Here is a 12,807-nt window from a genome sequence, read left to right as displayed (position 1 = left end):
GTGTGTACAGCAGACATCATAATCTTCTTGCGCTTGTCCATATGTGGATTTTCTATGCCTGCCATTAAGTACAATTATAATTGTAAATAATTATTTATGCAAGACATTTATTAAGTAAAGACACTGATATTTGTGCCGAATTTTGAAGAAAAACATGAACTATTGTTAATGATGTTTCTTCTTTTTTCTTCTGTTAGGAATATTTATTGCAATTTGAAGACTTTGATGGTTCTTTATGATATCCTTATGTAACATATGTAATGAGATTTTGGGTTGTGGTAACTGTGTTTGTTGGTTACTGGGTAGAGTGTGAGTTCCTAGTTTTGTTGTTTCCCCATCATTGCCCTACTTGTTGTAATCCCACCATGACCCTGCAGCTCACCAATCAACCTTGTGAGTGACTTCAGTACGGGTTTGTTCCTGACCAAGACTCCCAGTGAGGAGAGTAGCAAGTCCCCAGGCCCTGGGCCACCACCCCCAACCCCTGCCCCAGATATTGAATCTGTTCCTGATACTCCACAAATGAAGAACAATCCAGGGACTACAGCTGCCGCAACAGGGGTAGGGGTTGGCGGGTTCTCCATTGCCGACACGGCTGGAGCCATTATGAGTGGTGTGGGGTAAGCCTTGTAAACCTGTCTGATGTCCATTTTGCTTGCAGTCATTCACATTCAAACTATTTGCTGTGTCTGTCAGTTTTGATTGGTTGGATTTGCTGTAGTTTTGGTACGAAATGTGTGAAGCTGTTTGTCACATGTGAAGATTATGGGGAATGTTTATCACAAACTCTGTGACCACTATTGTCACAAGTCACTGTATGCAGTACAACTACGTTTATTGTGCCTGATACCGGAAAGTGATGGGCAGGAGAATAGTTTCTAATAACAGATTATATTGCCTGTTCTTGTGCGTATGAAAAGTCGTCTACAACAGCGACCTTCATGTAATGAAAAAGTCTTGGTTATCAGGAACTTAATTATAAAGAATTCCAATTTTATAGTACAAAAATTGTGTAGAAGTTAATACTCGTGACTTAAGAGTGGTGTTATATATTTTTTGTTGTTTGACCTGTAAATTACAAATAAAGCCATTGTTTCATTTTGTTCTATCAATAAACTTAGTTGCACTGGATTCAGAAGTTGTTGCAAGTATTGGAGCCCCTGGCTTTCTATGTTTCACATGCAAATTGTGCTGTTTTGTGTGCTGTTTGAATATCACTTGGTGTTAATAGGATCTACTAAATGGTGTGCATGGTGATAAACACAGTCTTTGTAGGAACTCTCAGCCAGTTTTTAGAATAGAAAGATATTGGTGTTTCAACGTTTTATTTATTTGTATCGTGTAACTTCCAGGTACAGCATAATGTTGATATCTGATTTGGATTTGTGTGTGTGTGTGGAAAACCCTTTTGCACAGTTATAGTCAGAGATTATAAATTTTTTTCTATAAAGATGAAGTCATCTATGCCCATTGCAGTTTTGTTTGTTAGTAACCATTTAATTCATAAAGCAATAGCTCTGGCTGTGTATCACAGTAGCATACTGATGAACTATTAAACCCGGGATATTTAAGTCTAGTCAAGCAGACCTATAATACAGGATTTAAATTCCCAATTCCTGTAAGGTAAAATCTCATTACCTAGTCAACATGATAAGAATGAAAATGATTTATTAATTTAATATATATTCAAATTATTGATTCAGAAAGAATTGTATGTAATATGAAAAACAGCAGACTAGTACTTAACTAGTTAAATGATAATGCCTGAATCAGAACATGCTAAAATGTATTTTTATAAGAAACTTAATTTTAGAGGTATTTTAACTTTAACATGTGCAACCATGACCTAGGTAACAATAAAAATAATACATCATGTTGATTTACAATACTTGCTAGGTATTTGATAGTGTATCTGAATTCTGTTTGGACAGTCAGTGGTTAGTAGTGAAGTTAGAGGGAAACTCTATTGCATTTGGCTGTTACCTTTTCCAGCAGTTTTTCAGGAAACTGTTGACTACACTAAACAGTTCTCGTGTTTGAAAGGTTGCAGATTATTGCCAGGGTAGTGCAGACAATCATGACAGTTAATTAAACAGTGGTGCTTTTTCCTCTGAAGAATAAATTGTGTAGTCACATGTGAAATTCTGCAATACCAGATATTTGCCCTCCAACATATTATTGAGAAGAAGGCTGGCAGCATTTTGAAATGTTACCACCTGATTTTTATAATTAGCTCTTTACAATTTTGATATGTGCTGGCATTTGGTTATAATTAATACTTATTGCTAAAGTTTTTGCTTGATATTTGTCTGTACATACAGTTTTAGGTCTTATACTGAAGTACAGTTCTTTGGAGTATGTTCTGGGATGGTATCCCTAATAGTGGTTTTTGTCCAAGCTTTGATGCTGATGTTTGTAGTTAAAATGTGAACCACTTTATTTGTAGTATATTTGCCAAGTGTTGGCTTCAGTGAATGTGAAAATGTCTCAGTCTTTATTTTTCTCATATGCATTGTCTTGAGCCTGAAGAAAAACTCTTTATTTAACTTATAATTTTTTTAAAACTAGTTTTCCCTCTTTTCCGTCACACTACCTTTGTTTCACTTTTCTCATCCTGTGATTTTACTGTTTGCACTGCCATAGCAATAAAAGGCATCATTCAATTCTCTTTCTGTGTAATGTTTTGTTGTTGATGATGTAATGCTGGAAGACTAGGTGCTTTGTTATAGGCACTCTTATTACCACTGAGGAAAACTGTTTATGGTCAACTTTTCTAGTTCTTTATTCTTTATTTGGAAAATTGACTGAACATCTGCTCATCTTTTTTACTGTCATTCCATTTAAAGTCTGTCAATATATCACATTCTTCAGTTGGATTAATATAATCTGAGTATTTTAATTGTCTTGATATTACTTTTATAATGGTGATAAACCTGTGCTAGGTATTTTTAGAAATTGTACAAGATTCTGCATTACGTAAAAGGAGAAGGAAAATGTACATTGTGAGGATTTTGAGGTTCGTTAAAAAATGTAGCCAGTCAAATGTTGCATAATTTCTATTGATCATGGTTAAGTACAGTGAAACATATTTTTTTCAGATTACACTTGATACTGTATATATTATTGTTGTTGTTTAACATTTTTCACTTGAAGAGTAGACATCAGATGCATGACATCAAAAGTTACATGAGCTGGGTGTTCAGGATTCTGTGTTAGTAGTATGTTTGGACTGTTATGACAGTCAAATATGTCATAAGAATGAAAAATTAAATACTTCCCTCAAAGGATATGTAACAAATTTGAGTAGTTTGTTTACAGTTACATTTGAATGAATTTGTTTTTGTTTTGTATTAGTTGACTTTGAAGTTGGAATGAGCACTTTAAAAAAATTTGTGTTCAAAAATGCATAAGATTATTATATAAGGAAGTTTCAGAGTTTAGTACAAGATACTATAAATACCTGACATGTGCATATTTTCAGAAATGATAGTTCTTATATATAACTGCATGAGAGAGATATTCTCACCATCCTGAAATATTTACAGAAATCATTGTCTTACATCAAATTGTTTTTATCAAAAATACAGGTTCCATTACATAAGATGATTTAAATTGTGAATATTAAAAACAAATGTTTGTTTCCTTATTTATAAATGCAGGTAATTTTATGTTATAGAACTTGTTCATAATTTAATTGTACCCTTCATGCATGTCTAACTTTGCATATGAACAAAGAAACACTATGTGTATGATTCAGATAAAAATTTGACAAACAAATAAGTGAAGAATTGGATTGATATTGAAATCTCAGTCTTACCCTACCCATACCCCACAGTTACTGGGTAAACTGTTTTATTTGTGATATATTTAACACTGCTGTCAGTTTCTCGGACTGTATAGTGCTGAACAGTAGAATGATTAATGAATGAATGATGAATTGTAAGGATATGGAAGATGCAATCTTGGCCTAATTAAAGGTACTAACTCAGCATTTGTTGGGAGGGACTGAGTAAAACCACAGACCCTCAGTATGACCAATATGTGAACATAAGCACTTATCATTATTTGGTCAAGTATATGAAAACTTAATAAAGTTTCTTTATTGGACAAATTTCTAATTGCATACAGATATTTACTAAGTTTGTGCTGTGTTTACTGTGTGGGCTCAAGAAGTATTTCTCCTTACTCATATGTATTGTGATGTAAGCAGGCCCATTTGCAGTGTTGTATATAAGAAATGTGATGCAATTATTAAGATATAAAATAAAAAGTACTTACTTCTTTTAACTGTAAAATAGAGGTAAGGAAACCAACGAGCTTCACTTAAAAGATTTTCAATTTATCTTCATAGAGCTACCAAAATTTCCTAAGAGTAAAGAGGAGCAATGAGAAAGGCAAGGAACTTTAAAATGAAATATTTCAAGGTACACAATTTCCTTATACTTTGAAGAATTTAATAGCAAACACTTAAACTCCATGGATAATTTGTCACGTATTGATAGTCTGCGTGAAAAATTTGTGTTATTACAGTATTTACAGTTGCTTCCATTTTCAGAAGCCATTCTTATGCTCTTTTTTTTCCTACAGGCGTTCTTCAGTAGGTACATTCATCAGGCCACATTCCTCCTCATCATATTCTGACACCCGCTCTCAGCAGCCAGCTGCTCCAAAGTTGGACTACCGTAGTATGGTGTCAGTTGATGATATGCCAGAGCTGTTTGTCTCTTTTGACAGTAAGTACTTGCAAGCACTGTTTTGTTAGCTGGCTGGTGTACAATGCATCACCACTCTTTTGTGAGATGTAATGTTGATCTTTTCTGTTACATTTTCAATTTGTGTAATAGTGTGTTTAGAAAGTGAAGATGCTTTAAATGTCATATCACATTCGAATTAAACCATTATGAAACCTAAAAAATAAATAAAAAATTCCAGAAAGTGGGATGACTTCATAAGAAATAAGCCACTCTCTTAAAAATACCTGGTTTCCTAATTTTTCACAATAATCATCCAAGGTTTTTTTTACATTGTTATGTCACTAAATTTTAACATGCAAAGTTCATATAAATAACTTTCAGGTGTTACTTTTGTGAGTACAGTGTTTCACCATCTTAAAAATAATATATAGATCATTACTTTGCATGGTTACAGTGCTTTTCTATTGGCAGAAGTTGTAAGAGTAAATTCTAAGGTTTCATTCTTATAACGCATTTTAAAATTGCTATTTGATCATGGCTATATTGAGGCGTGCCCCCCCCCCCCCCCCCCCCCCCCAAGAAATACCGACACGATAATAGTAGTATTGAACAAAAACTAAATTGTGTTTCATTCTAAATGTTTTATAAAAATATTGATTCAATCTTTTATTCCAAATTATTGTGTTTGATATCTTGGATACCTCAAGATTTTTCATTTCAAATGAAATAGGAGTAAGAGACTTGAGATTGTCTTTCTAACTTGCTATCTCTCAAAAATGTTGCGCAATGGGTTTGGTGTAGTCAGATTGGCTTCTGGCTACCCATCATTGCTGTTATTTGCTCAGTGCATTTCTTATTTTATAGGGCACATTTTTTGGACAGAGGTAGATTATGCAATCTTTTTTTGTTCTTTGCAGTAAATAAGCTTTATATCTATTATGTTGTTTTAAAGCTACAGACTTACAAAACTAACAGGCATCATAGAAATTATTATTAGACTGGTGGTTACTTGTAAGAAATTATGCGCCAAAAATTAAATATTTTCCGATATTACAGTAACATTAGTGGTTGTTGGTTATGCTGACTAGCAATAAACATGCAATATACTCCCTGTATCAAAGCACCATACCTTGAAGGAATATAGGAGGTGTGGAGGTAAAGTTCCATGTGTACGCTTACTTCACTTCATCACTAGTTTGTGATGAGTGGTTGCATAACATGTTTAGCCACATTCCCCTATAGAAAGAACACAGGTGACTCCTTTGGTTAGGAGGCTGAGTTGGCAACAGAGCCAGTCTGGACATGGTGGTGAGAAGAGATTCCTGCCCCTGTTATGTTGAGCTTTGGTCATTTAGCATGTAGTTTAATTCTTTATCATAGCTATTCCAGCTTAAACTTTATGTATACCAATGTGAATCCTTTAACTTTTATGTGTTGAAAGAGGAATGTGGATATTAAAGTTTTAGAATGTCTGGTTTTGCATTTCTGTTGTGTTAGTATCCTCTGCAACATGGTCTAGATATTTTCAAGTTGTTTCCCATGAGCTTAAGATGTAGATTTTCGTGGGTTAAAGTTCTTTCCCCCCTTGGTTTTGCAACATTGTTCGAATACAGCTCATGTATCTATGAAGTCTATAATATCTGGGTTTGTATAAGGGTAAGATAAATAGTAGGTCTATTATGAGTTGGCTGTTTTTGGTTTACAGTATTCCATATTGTAGTACTGTTTTTTGTGACTTTATTTACTGAAACAATACACTTTACTGCAGTTTGGAGCAGAAAAGGGGCATGACATTTGTTATTATTAAGAGTCTGTGATATGATTAGTTTATAATAATTATACCTCAGACATTCAGGAAAATTCTTCATTTGTTCATAAAGAGATGTATATGTATAACTTATTTACATATGATTTAAATTTAATCATTGTATAGTGCCCCAGTTGAATGATAATTTATACTTTTGCACCTTTAAATACTTCTGCCTAATTGGCAGTTGATAATTTCTATTTTTGCCTTTTTGTACCTTTAAATACTTATTTCAGAGTAAAGTATTGGAATTTGTAACATAACTGCCTTGTACAGATAAGGTAAATGTTTTCCCTCTGCTTAATTAAGCACCTTGGTATGGAAATATATGGTAGAGTGAAAGTGTAGGTCCATGCACTCTTAACCTGTGCACTAGATGGAGATGAGTGGGGCTTCATACTCTGGCTGCTTCACTCGTGTAATAAATGTCATAAATTGCTAGTTATAGTTCAATTTTTAGTCTTAACAGCTAGTTTAGTTTCATAGATGGACATAATTAGTGGTGGTGTATTTGTGAGAAAATGTGTGCAATAGAGTGTAGTTGAAAGTAGCACTCATTGTACTTATGTGTCCCTGTGAATCCATGATGAAAAATTACAAAAAACCTGAGTTGACATTTTTTCCCCAGAAGATTTATTTGGCTTTATAGCATCACTGGATTGGGACTTCGCTCTTTGTTTTATTACCTCAGTGTATTCTTGATATGGATTCAATATCACATGCTAATGTTGCACAGATATCAAAAATGTCTTTTACTTACTTTTGTAAGAAGTAGGTTACTGTATTTGTTTATTTAGATAGTTCATCGGTTAATTGAACAGACATTGGTTGGTTAGATAGGCAGTAATTAAAGATGGAGGTGGTAACAAGAGAATGAATAAAGTAGGAATTAAACTATTTGTTAAAAAATGTAGCACATTTATTGTATGCTGATGGTTAGGTATTGTTTGCAGAAACATGACAAATAAATATTTATTTACTTAAATAAATAATGAAATGATTTTATGTGAATACAAAAAAAACATTTAGTGGGATGCAGTTACTTAATTAGTTAGGTGCAAAGCATTGCTTGGTAATAAACCAATAAAAGAGTAGGTGAATTTAAATGTTTAAGGAATATAGTAAGTCCTGATGATAAGAGAAGTTTGGAAATAAGAGGCACAGAAATTAATTTACAAACAGTTTGGTTTAATGCCCAGGAAAACATATTTTAAATTATTCAAGATATTGTTTAAATTCTTAGTATAGAATTTCGATACCGAAATACCAAAACATATTATACCATATAAGAGTAGTGGGAAGAGAAGTTTCGGAACACCACTTAAGAGATGGAATGAAACTGTAACAGGCCACACATCCTAATAACTGACAGGATGATGATGATGATGGTTATTTTGGTTGTAATTATGGTTGTGATAGTGAGTCATGATCATAAACAAAAGAATAATAGAAGCTGCAGAAAGAAGTAATTTTATGTCTCTTATGATGAGACAAAAAAGTAAATACAGAAGTACATGTGAAACTTAAAGGTGAATAATAAATATAGTTGAAGAAATTACTACATCCAGGAGTAAGTAGAAGTATGTTCCATGTATACAAATTGGATCAAAATGGGTAGCTTAAGACAGTATGGAATTAGAAATATATGGGGCAAAGTAAGAAGCTAGATTTAAGAAGATTCTTTAAAAAGGATCATGAAGCCAGTACGGCCATTAAAGTACCCTAGACAGAAGAAAGGGCATTGCATTGTGTAACTATAACAGGTCCGACAGGGAATAACAAATACTTTTTAAATGTCATTGAAATATTTAATAATGAAATTTCACTGTACACTGCAAAAATTCTTTAATATGTTTAAATTAATTTTTATTAATTAAATAATATTAGTTATTAAAAATTTGCTAATATTACATTTCATGGCTGCACTGTAATTAGTGATACAAATATACAGATGTGATTACCTTTTATTCACAAATATGAATATATTAGTTTTTCAGTCAGTTTATGAGAGTGAGCGTGCATAATATATTCCATGAAAAGTTAATAATGTGAAAAGATTTTCATTGTTTTGGTGCTATCCTGTCTGGGATTTTCTCTCTTCATGTGCTTATTATTAGTTCACTCATGAATTTGGAGTCTTAAATATTGAGAAGAAATCCTATGAAGCCTGACTGATAGCATATACATAAGCATTTAGGCACTGAGTAAGTCATGGCAAACATCTGCATTATTTTAAAATAATTAGTCACTGACTGCCGGCAGAGGACTACCACATCCGTGGCACACTAGAAGCTTTTGTCAGTTATTCAGACACATTCTGCCAGAAAACATAATACAGTTTTCATTTGTGTATTATTTAATTAATGTTCAGAATTTTCAAAAGAAACTAATAGTTTGATTATTTCTTTCTTTTATCTTTTTTTATTAATTTCTTTGTTTTCATTGTAGTCCATGCACCCAATTTTCCTCTACTTGAAGATCTGGGTAGGTGTTCACACCTCATTATTGTTTGTTTGTCAGTGTGATTGTGCTGCTTGTTTGACTGGTGATGTTAACATCACAAGTTCATGTTTGCTTCCTGTATTTGCACTTCTGTTATGAAGAGTAACAGATAATTACATTTTTGGCTGTATGCATAATCATGACATTATGACTTACAGATTCATTTCATATGTACATTTATTTGTGTAATGTGGTGTACCACTACATCTGTTTAGAATTTGTTAAATATGCGAAGTACAGAGTATTGAAAAGTGACAAAACCCATTCTTGACACATGTTCTGTTTGTCAAAAAATGTTATTTAATTTTAAGTGTTTGAAATGGCCACCACATTCAGTGATACATGCATTCACTCTTTTCCTTGTTTAGTGCAGCCTGGTGAAGCAGCACTAATTTTTCTTGTTTGACTAGCAAATTTCTTCCTGTCATAGATTTGACTGTTTGTTTCTTAATTATCGCAGTGGAAGGAAGTGATCATGAACTTGAGGTATGCCCACATGTAGGGCAAAGATACACATATATGATCTTTGTGGCACATTGCCTGAAAGTGCCTGGCTATATTAGTTACTGATAATATTAACAAAATATTATTTTTCTTTTAAACAATGTTCTGTATGCATGCCTGACCACACTATTGAAATTGACAATTATGTGTGTGTTTGCATTGTCTGCTTTTTGCCTTGTATGTTAAATTTTTTAATGTGCCTGAATGCGTTGCATTAATGTGTTAATGGAATTCATGTGTCACAAAAAAATAGCTTTTGTTTATGCAGTAAACAAAGATCTGGTATGAAGATGCTGTATATGTTACTGTATTGTAAGACAGGTTGAGTATTTATGCAGGGCCCATTGACACATGAATTAATCATTAAGAAATAATATTTCCTCTGTTGCTGATTGTTGCTGCTGGAATCCTCTCATGGGGATGATACAGGGAACAAATTCACATAGAATATGTTAATAAATATTTCAACAATGTGAATCTATGAATTTTCAGCAGATAGACATGCTTTATCATAAGACAGATTTAAAGTACGCAGCCTGCAGAATGATTATGGCTCTGCCAGAAAATGATTTTGATGAGCTTTTCAGAGCAGACATTTCACTTTGCCACCTCCCCACTCTGGTGACAGCAAACTGACTCACGGAAATTAAGGTTATCCAGGGTCATTTTCCTCATGAGAGTTAATACTGAAAAGGCAGGGCTGGAGGATATGCAGAATGGTAGGGAATCCCCATTAGTGGCTCTTAGGATTCAGCAAGGCCAGGAAAGTTTTCCCGACTGCATGGTGACTGGTTAAGTACAGATTCACCTTTTGACTTTGACAATAATCGATGAAGTTGACACTTCAAGTTTGGTATAATAGTAGATTGTAGGCATACCTACAAATTTTATATGCAGCTCTTTTCAGTACTAATACTGTGACTGAATGAACCTCTTTACTTTATTTCTACTAAAGGAGTGGAACTGTGTTTTTATGAAGGTGAGATTTCAAGTTTGCATGGCAGTGAGTATGTAGGTGACTGACTGTCTTCTGGGATGATAAAGGCAATAAGCACCTCTGAACTTCATTTAGTTTCTACTAGACTACATGGCACATCTCAGAAGACAGTCATCTTCATGTCTTCATGAATTCAGGCCTTACTTGATTATGTATTTCTCATGAATATATTGTGATATACTATTTACCTTTTATAAAATTTGTTTGTCTTTCACTTTTATATGTATGGTGCCATTTGAAGTGAAGTGAATAATGTAGTGAAGTTTAAGAGGAAAATTTAAAATGTTTTATCTGTGGTGTTCTAAAATTTAATGTTTAGCTTTGTTTCTGCATGCTTTGTAGTATATGTAGATAGATCTTAGACTGAATTTGTGAATGAAACAGCAGTGGTGATTATCTCAGGAAAATTTTGCTTGGAAACAATAATGGTATAATTGGGAGCCTTTTGCAGTGTATGTTAAAGTAAATATATTGGAATAATAATATTTATTTATGCATAGTAATCATTTTTGTATAATCAGAGCAATTGAAAGTGTCCTTAAATATACCAAGAATATATAAAGAAGTCTGCATGTCATTTTTTAGTTTCTACTCGGTATGGTTGCTGGTTTATTATGTTTGATGTTGCCATATTTATCGTAAACTAAAAATAAAATACTTTATTTGCAGGCATTAAACCTTTCTTAAATCAGTAACAGTTACACTAATGAACTGCATCTTTCCTCCAGGCCTTTGTTTGCATGTCTGGTGTGTCTATGTTAGCCAATATGGAGCATGTGGAGGATGAATGAGTTTTGGGGTTTGCCCCCTAGTATCAGCTTTCCTCCAAGTATTGCATGCTTTGTTTTTATTCATGTAACATACTCATTTGACAACTATTTGCACATTCGTTTATTCAGATTTTTTAATGGTTACACATCTTTACACCATACAGGTATTGTGTACATTTTCTGTATCAGTAGACATCCAGACACTATATTTATTTCACAAATATTGTACTAGTTGATAGTGCTGCTTAAAAAATTAAAATAGATCTCTCTTGTATACTTGTCAGTTCATATCATTCTCTTTATTGTAGCTGCATAATTTTTACACTTTAGTCATCTTACTGAGAGTAAGATTAAAACCTCAGTTTGTATTAAATGAATGATAATGAAGGTGTGAGAAGTGTTAAAGATTTTTGTACAAGCAAGTTATTTCCAAAATATTTGCTCTTCCCATCTATTCCACAAGAGTTGTTTCTACAAGTAACTTGTAATCCCTGTAATTAACGTATTGAAATCTTTATGAACATTGTCTTCATGAGTGCCCAGTTCAGAGGATTTCTTAGGTTTACACAAAAACCATGTGAATGTACTACAGGTCTTATATCCTGAATCCTTCTACTTATTACTTCTACAAAGGCTTGCTATGCAAGAACCGTCTTTAAAGAGAGCAGTTATTATTATTGTATTTGTCATAAATTTGTAATATATGTTTTCTCACCATAGTGTGAGAATGGAACATGCTTCGGTATAGTGTGTAGAACATTTTAAACAAAAGCTGTTTAACAACACAAGTGTACATTAAACAAATTTAAAGATGCACACATTAAGAATATCAAGTGATAGTTGTCTTCTCCTTAAAATTCTCATTCAGGTGGAACATAGAAATATGCTACATATGGGCCATTTATTTATATTTAATGATTTGCAAATGCTCTTCATATGTTTTAAGTATAAATCATGTATTCACTCTTATCTTTCGACACTCATCTGTGATCAAATTCCAATTATTTTTACTCTAGTTGTTTTGTCAAATCATAGAAATGAAACATTTGACAGTCACTATCTCCTGGTAAGGTTTTCTGTGTCCTGGTATTGGACATCATTATCTTGTGTATTCCATAATACGGATGTAACATAAAGCAACAATTTAACTTAGGCATTCTGGTTCTGAATTCCCATATTCCTGTGTGCTAGTGTTAGCAGTATTTTAGTAGGCAATATTAACATATTACTTACATTTTTCAATCCATCCTTATCCTGTCTTTATCATAGCAGGAAACAATTTAATCGACAGTTGTGCAGCGGTAGACGTTGGCATTCAATTCACTACTAGTTATTACTTATGTTACTTGCCTTGCATTCTGAATGTGGGGATTTTTATGCTCTTTTCCCTTATTTACAGTTAATTTAGGGTTGAGTGATTCTATTTTAGAATGCACTGATCACTAATTTCCTCATATTATATATCTTAGAGCACACATTTTATAGTTGACTCATAATATGTATAAAAATTAGAATGAATTTTGGGATGCTGAA

At 33.0% G+C, this 12,807-nt stretch overlaps 1 protein-coding gene across 15 annotated transcripts in view; it reads left to right on the top strand.

Annotated features, from left to right (window-relative positions):
- mtd (TLD domain-containing protein mustard) overlaps positions 1 to 12,807 on the top strand; it is a 189,309-nt gene that overhangs the window by 113,458 nt on the left and 63,044 nt on the right. For 10 of the 15 annotated variants that reach the window (XM_087348699.1, XM_087348697.1, XM_087348694.1 and 7 more), the window contains 2 exons: positions 378 to 620; positions 4,588 to 4,733. In XM_087348699.1, coding sequence (XP_087204825.1) covers positions 378 to 620; positions 4,588 to 4,733 — 389 coding nt within the window. Of the gene's footprint in view, positions 1 to 377; positions 621 to 4,587; positions 4,734 to 8,970; positions 8,986 to 12,807 lie in introns of those variants that run through there. The other 5 variants (XM_087348710.1, XM_087348711.1, XM_087348698.1 and 2 more) reach the window with 2 other exon arrangements.

Source organism: Zootermopsis nevadensis, unplaced genomic scaffold (assembly GCF_977971745.1).
Source record: "Zootermopsis nevadensis isolate Lab colony 2312 unplaced genomic scaffold, Znev_1.0 Znev_ptg000013l, whole genome shotgun sequence".
Taxonomy (NCBI): Eukaryota; Metazoa; Arthropoda; class Insecta; order Blattodea; family Termopsidae; genus Zootermopsis; species Zootermopsis nevadensis.
This window is presented reverse-complemented; position numbering and strand designations above follow the sequence as displayed.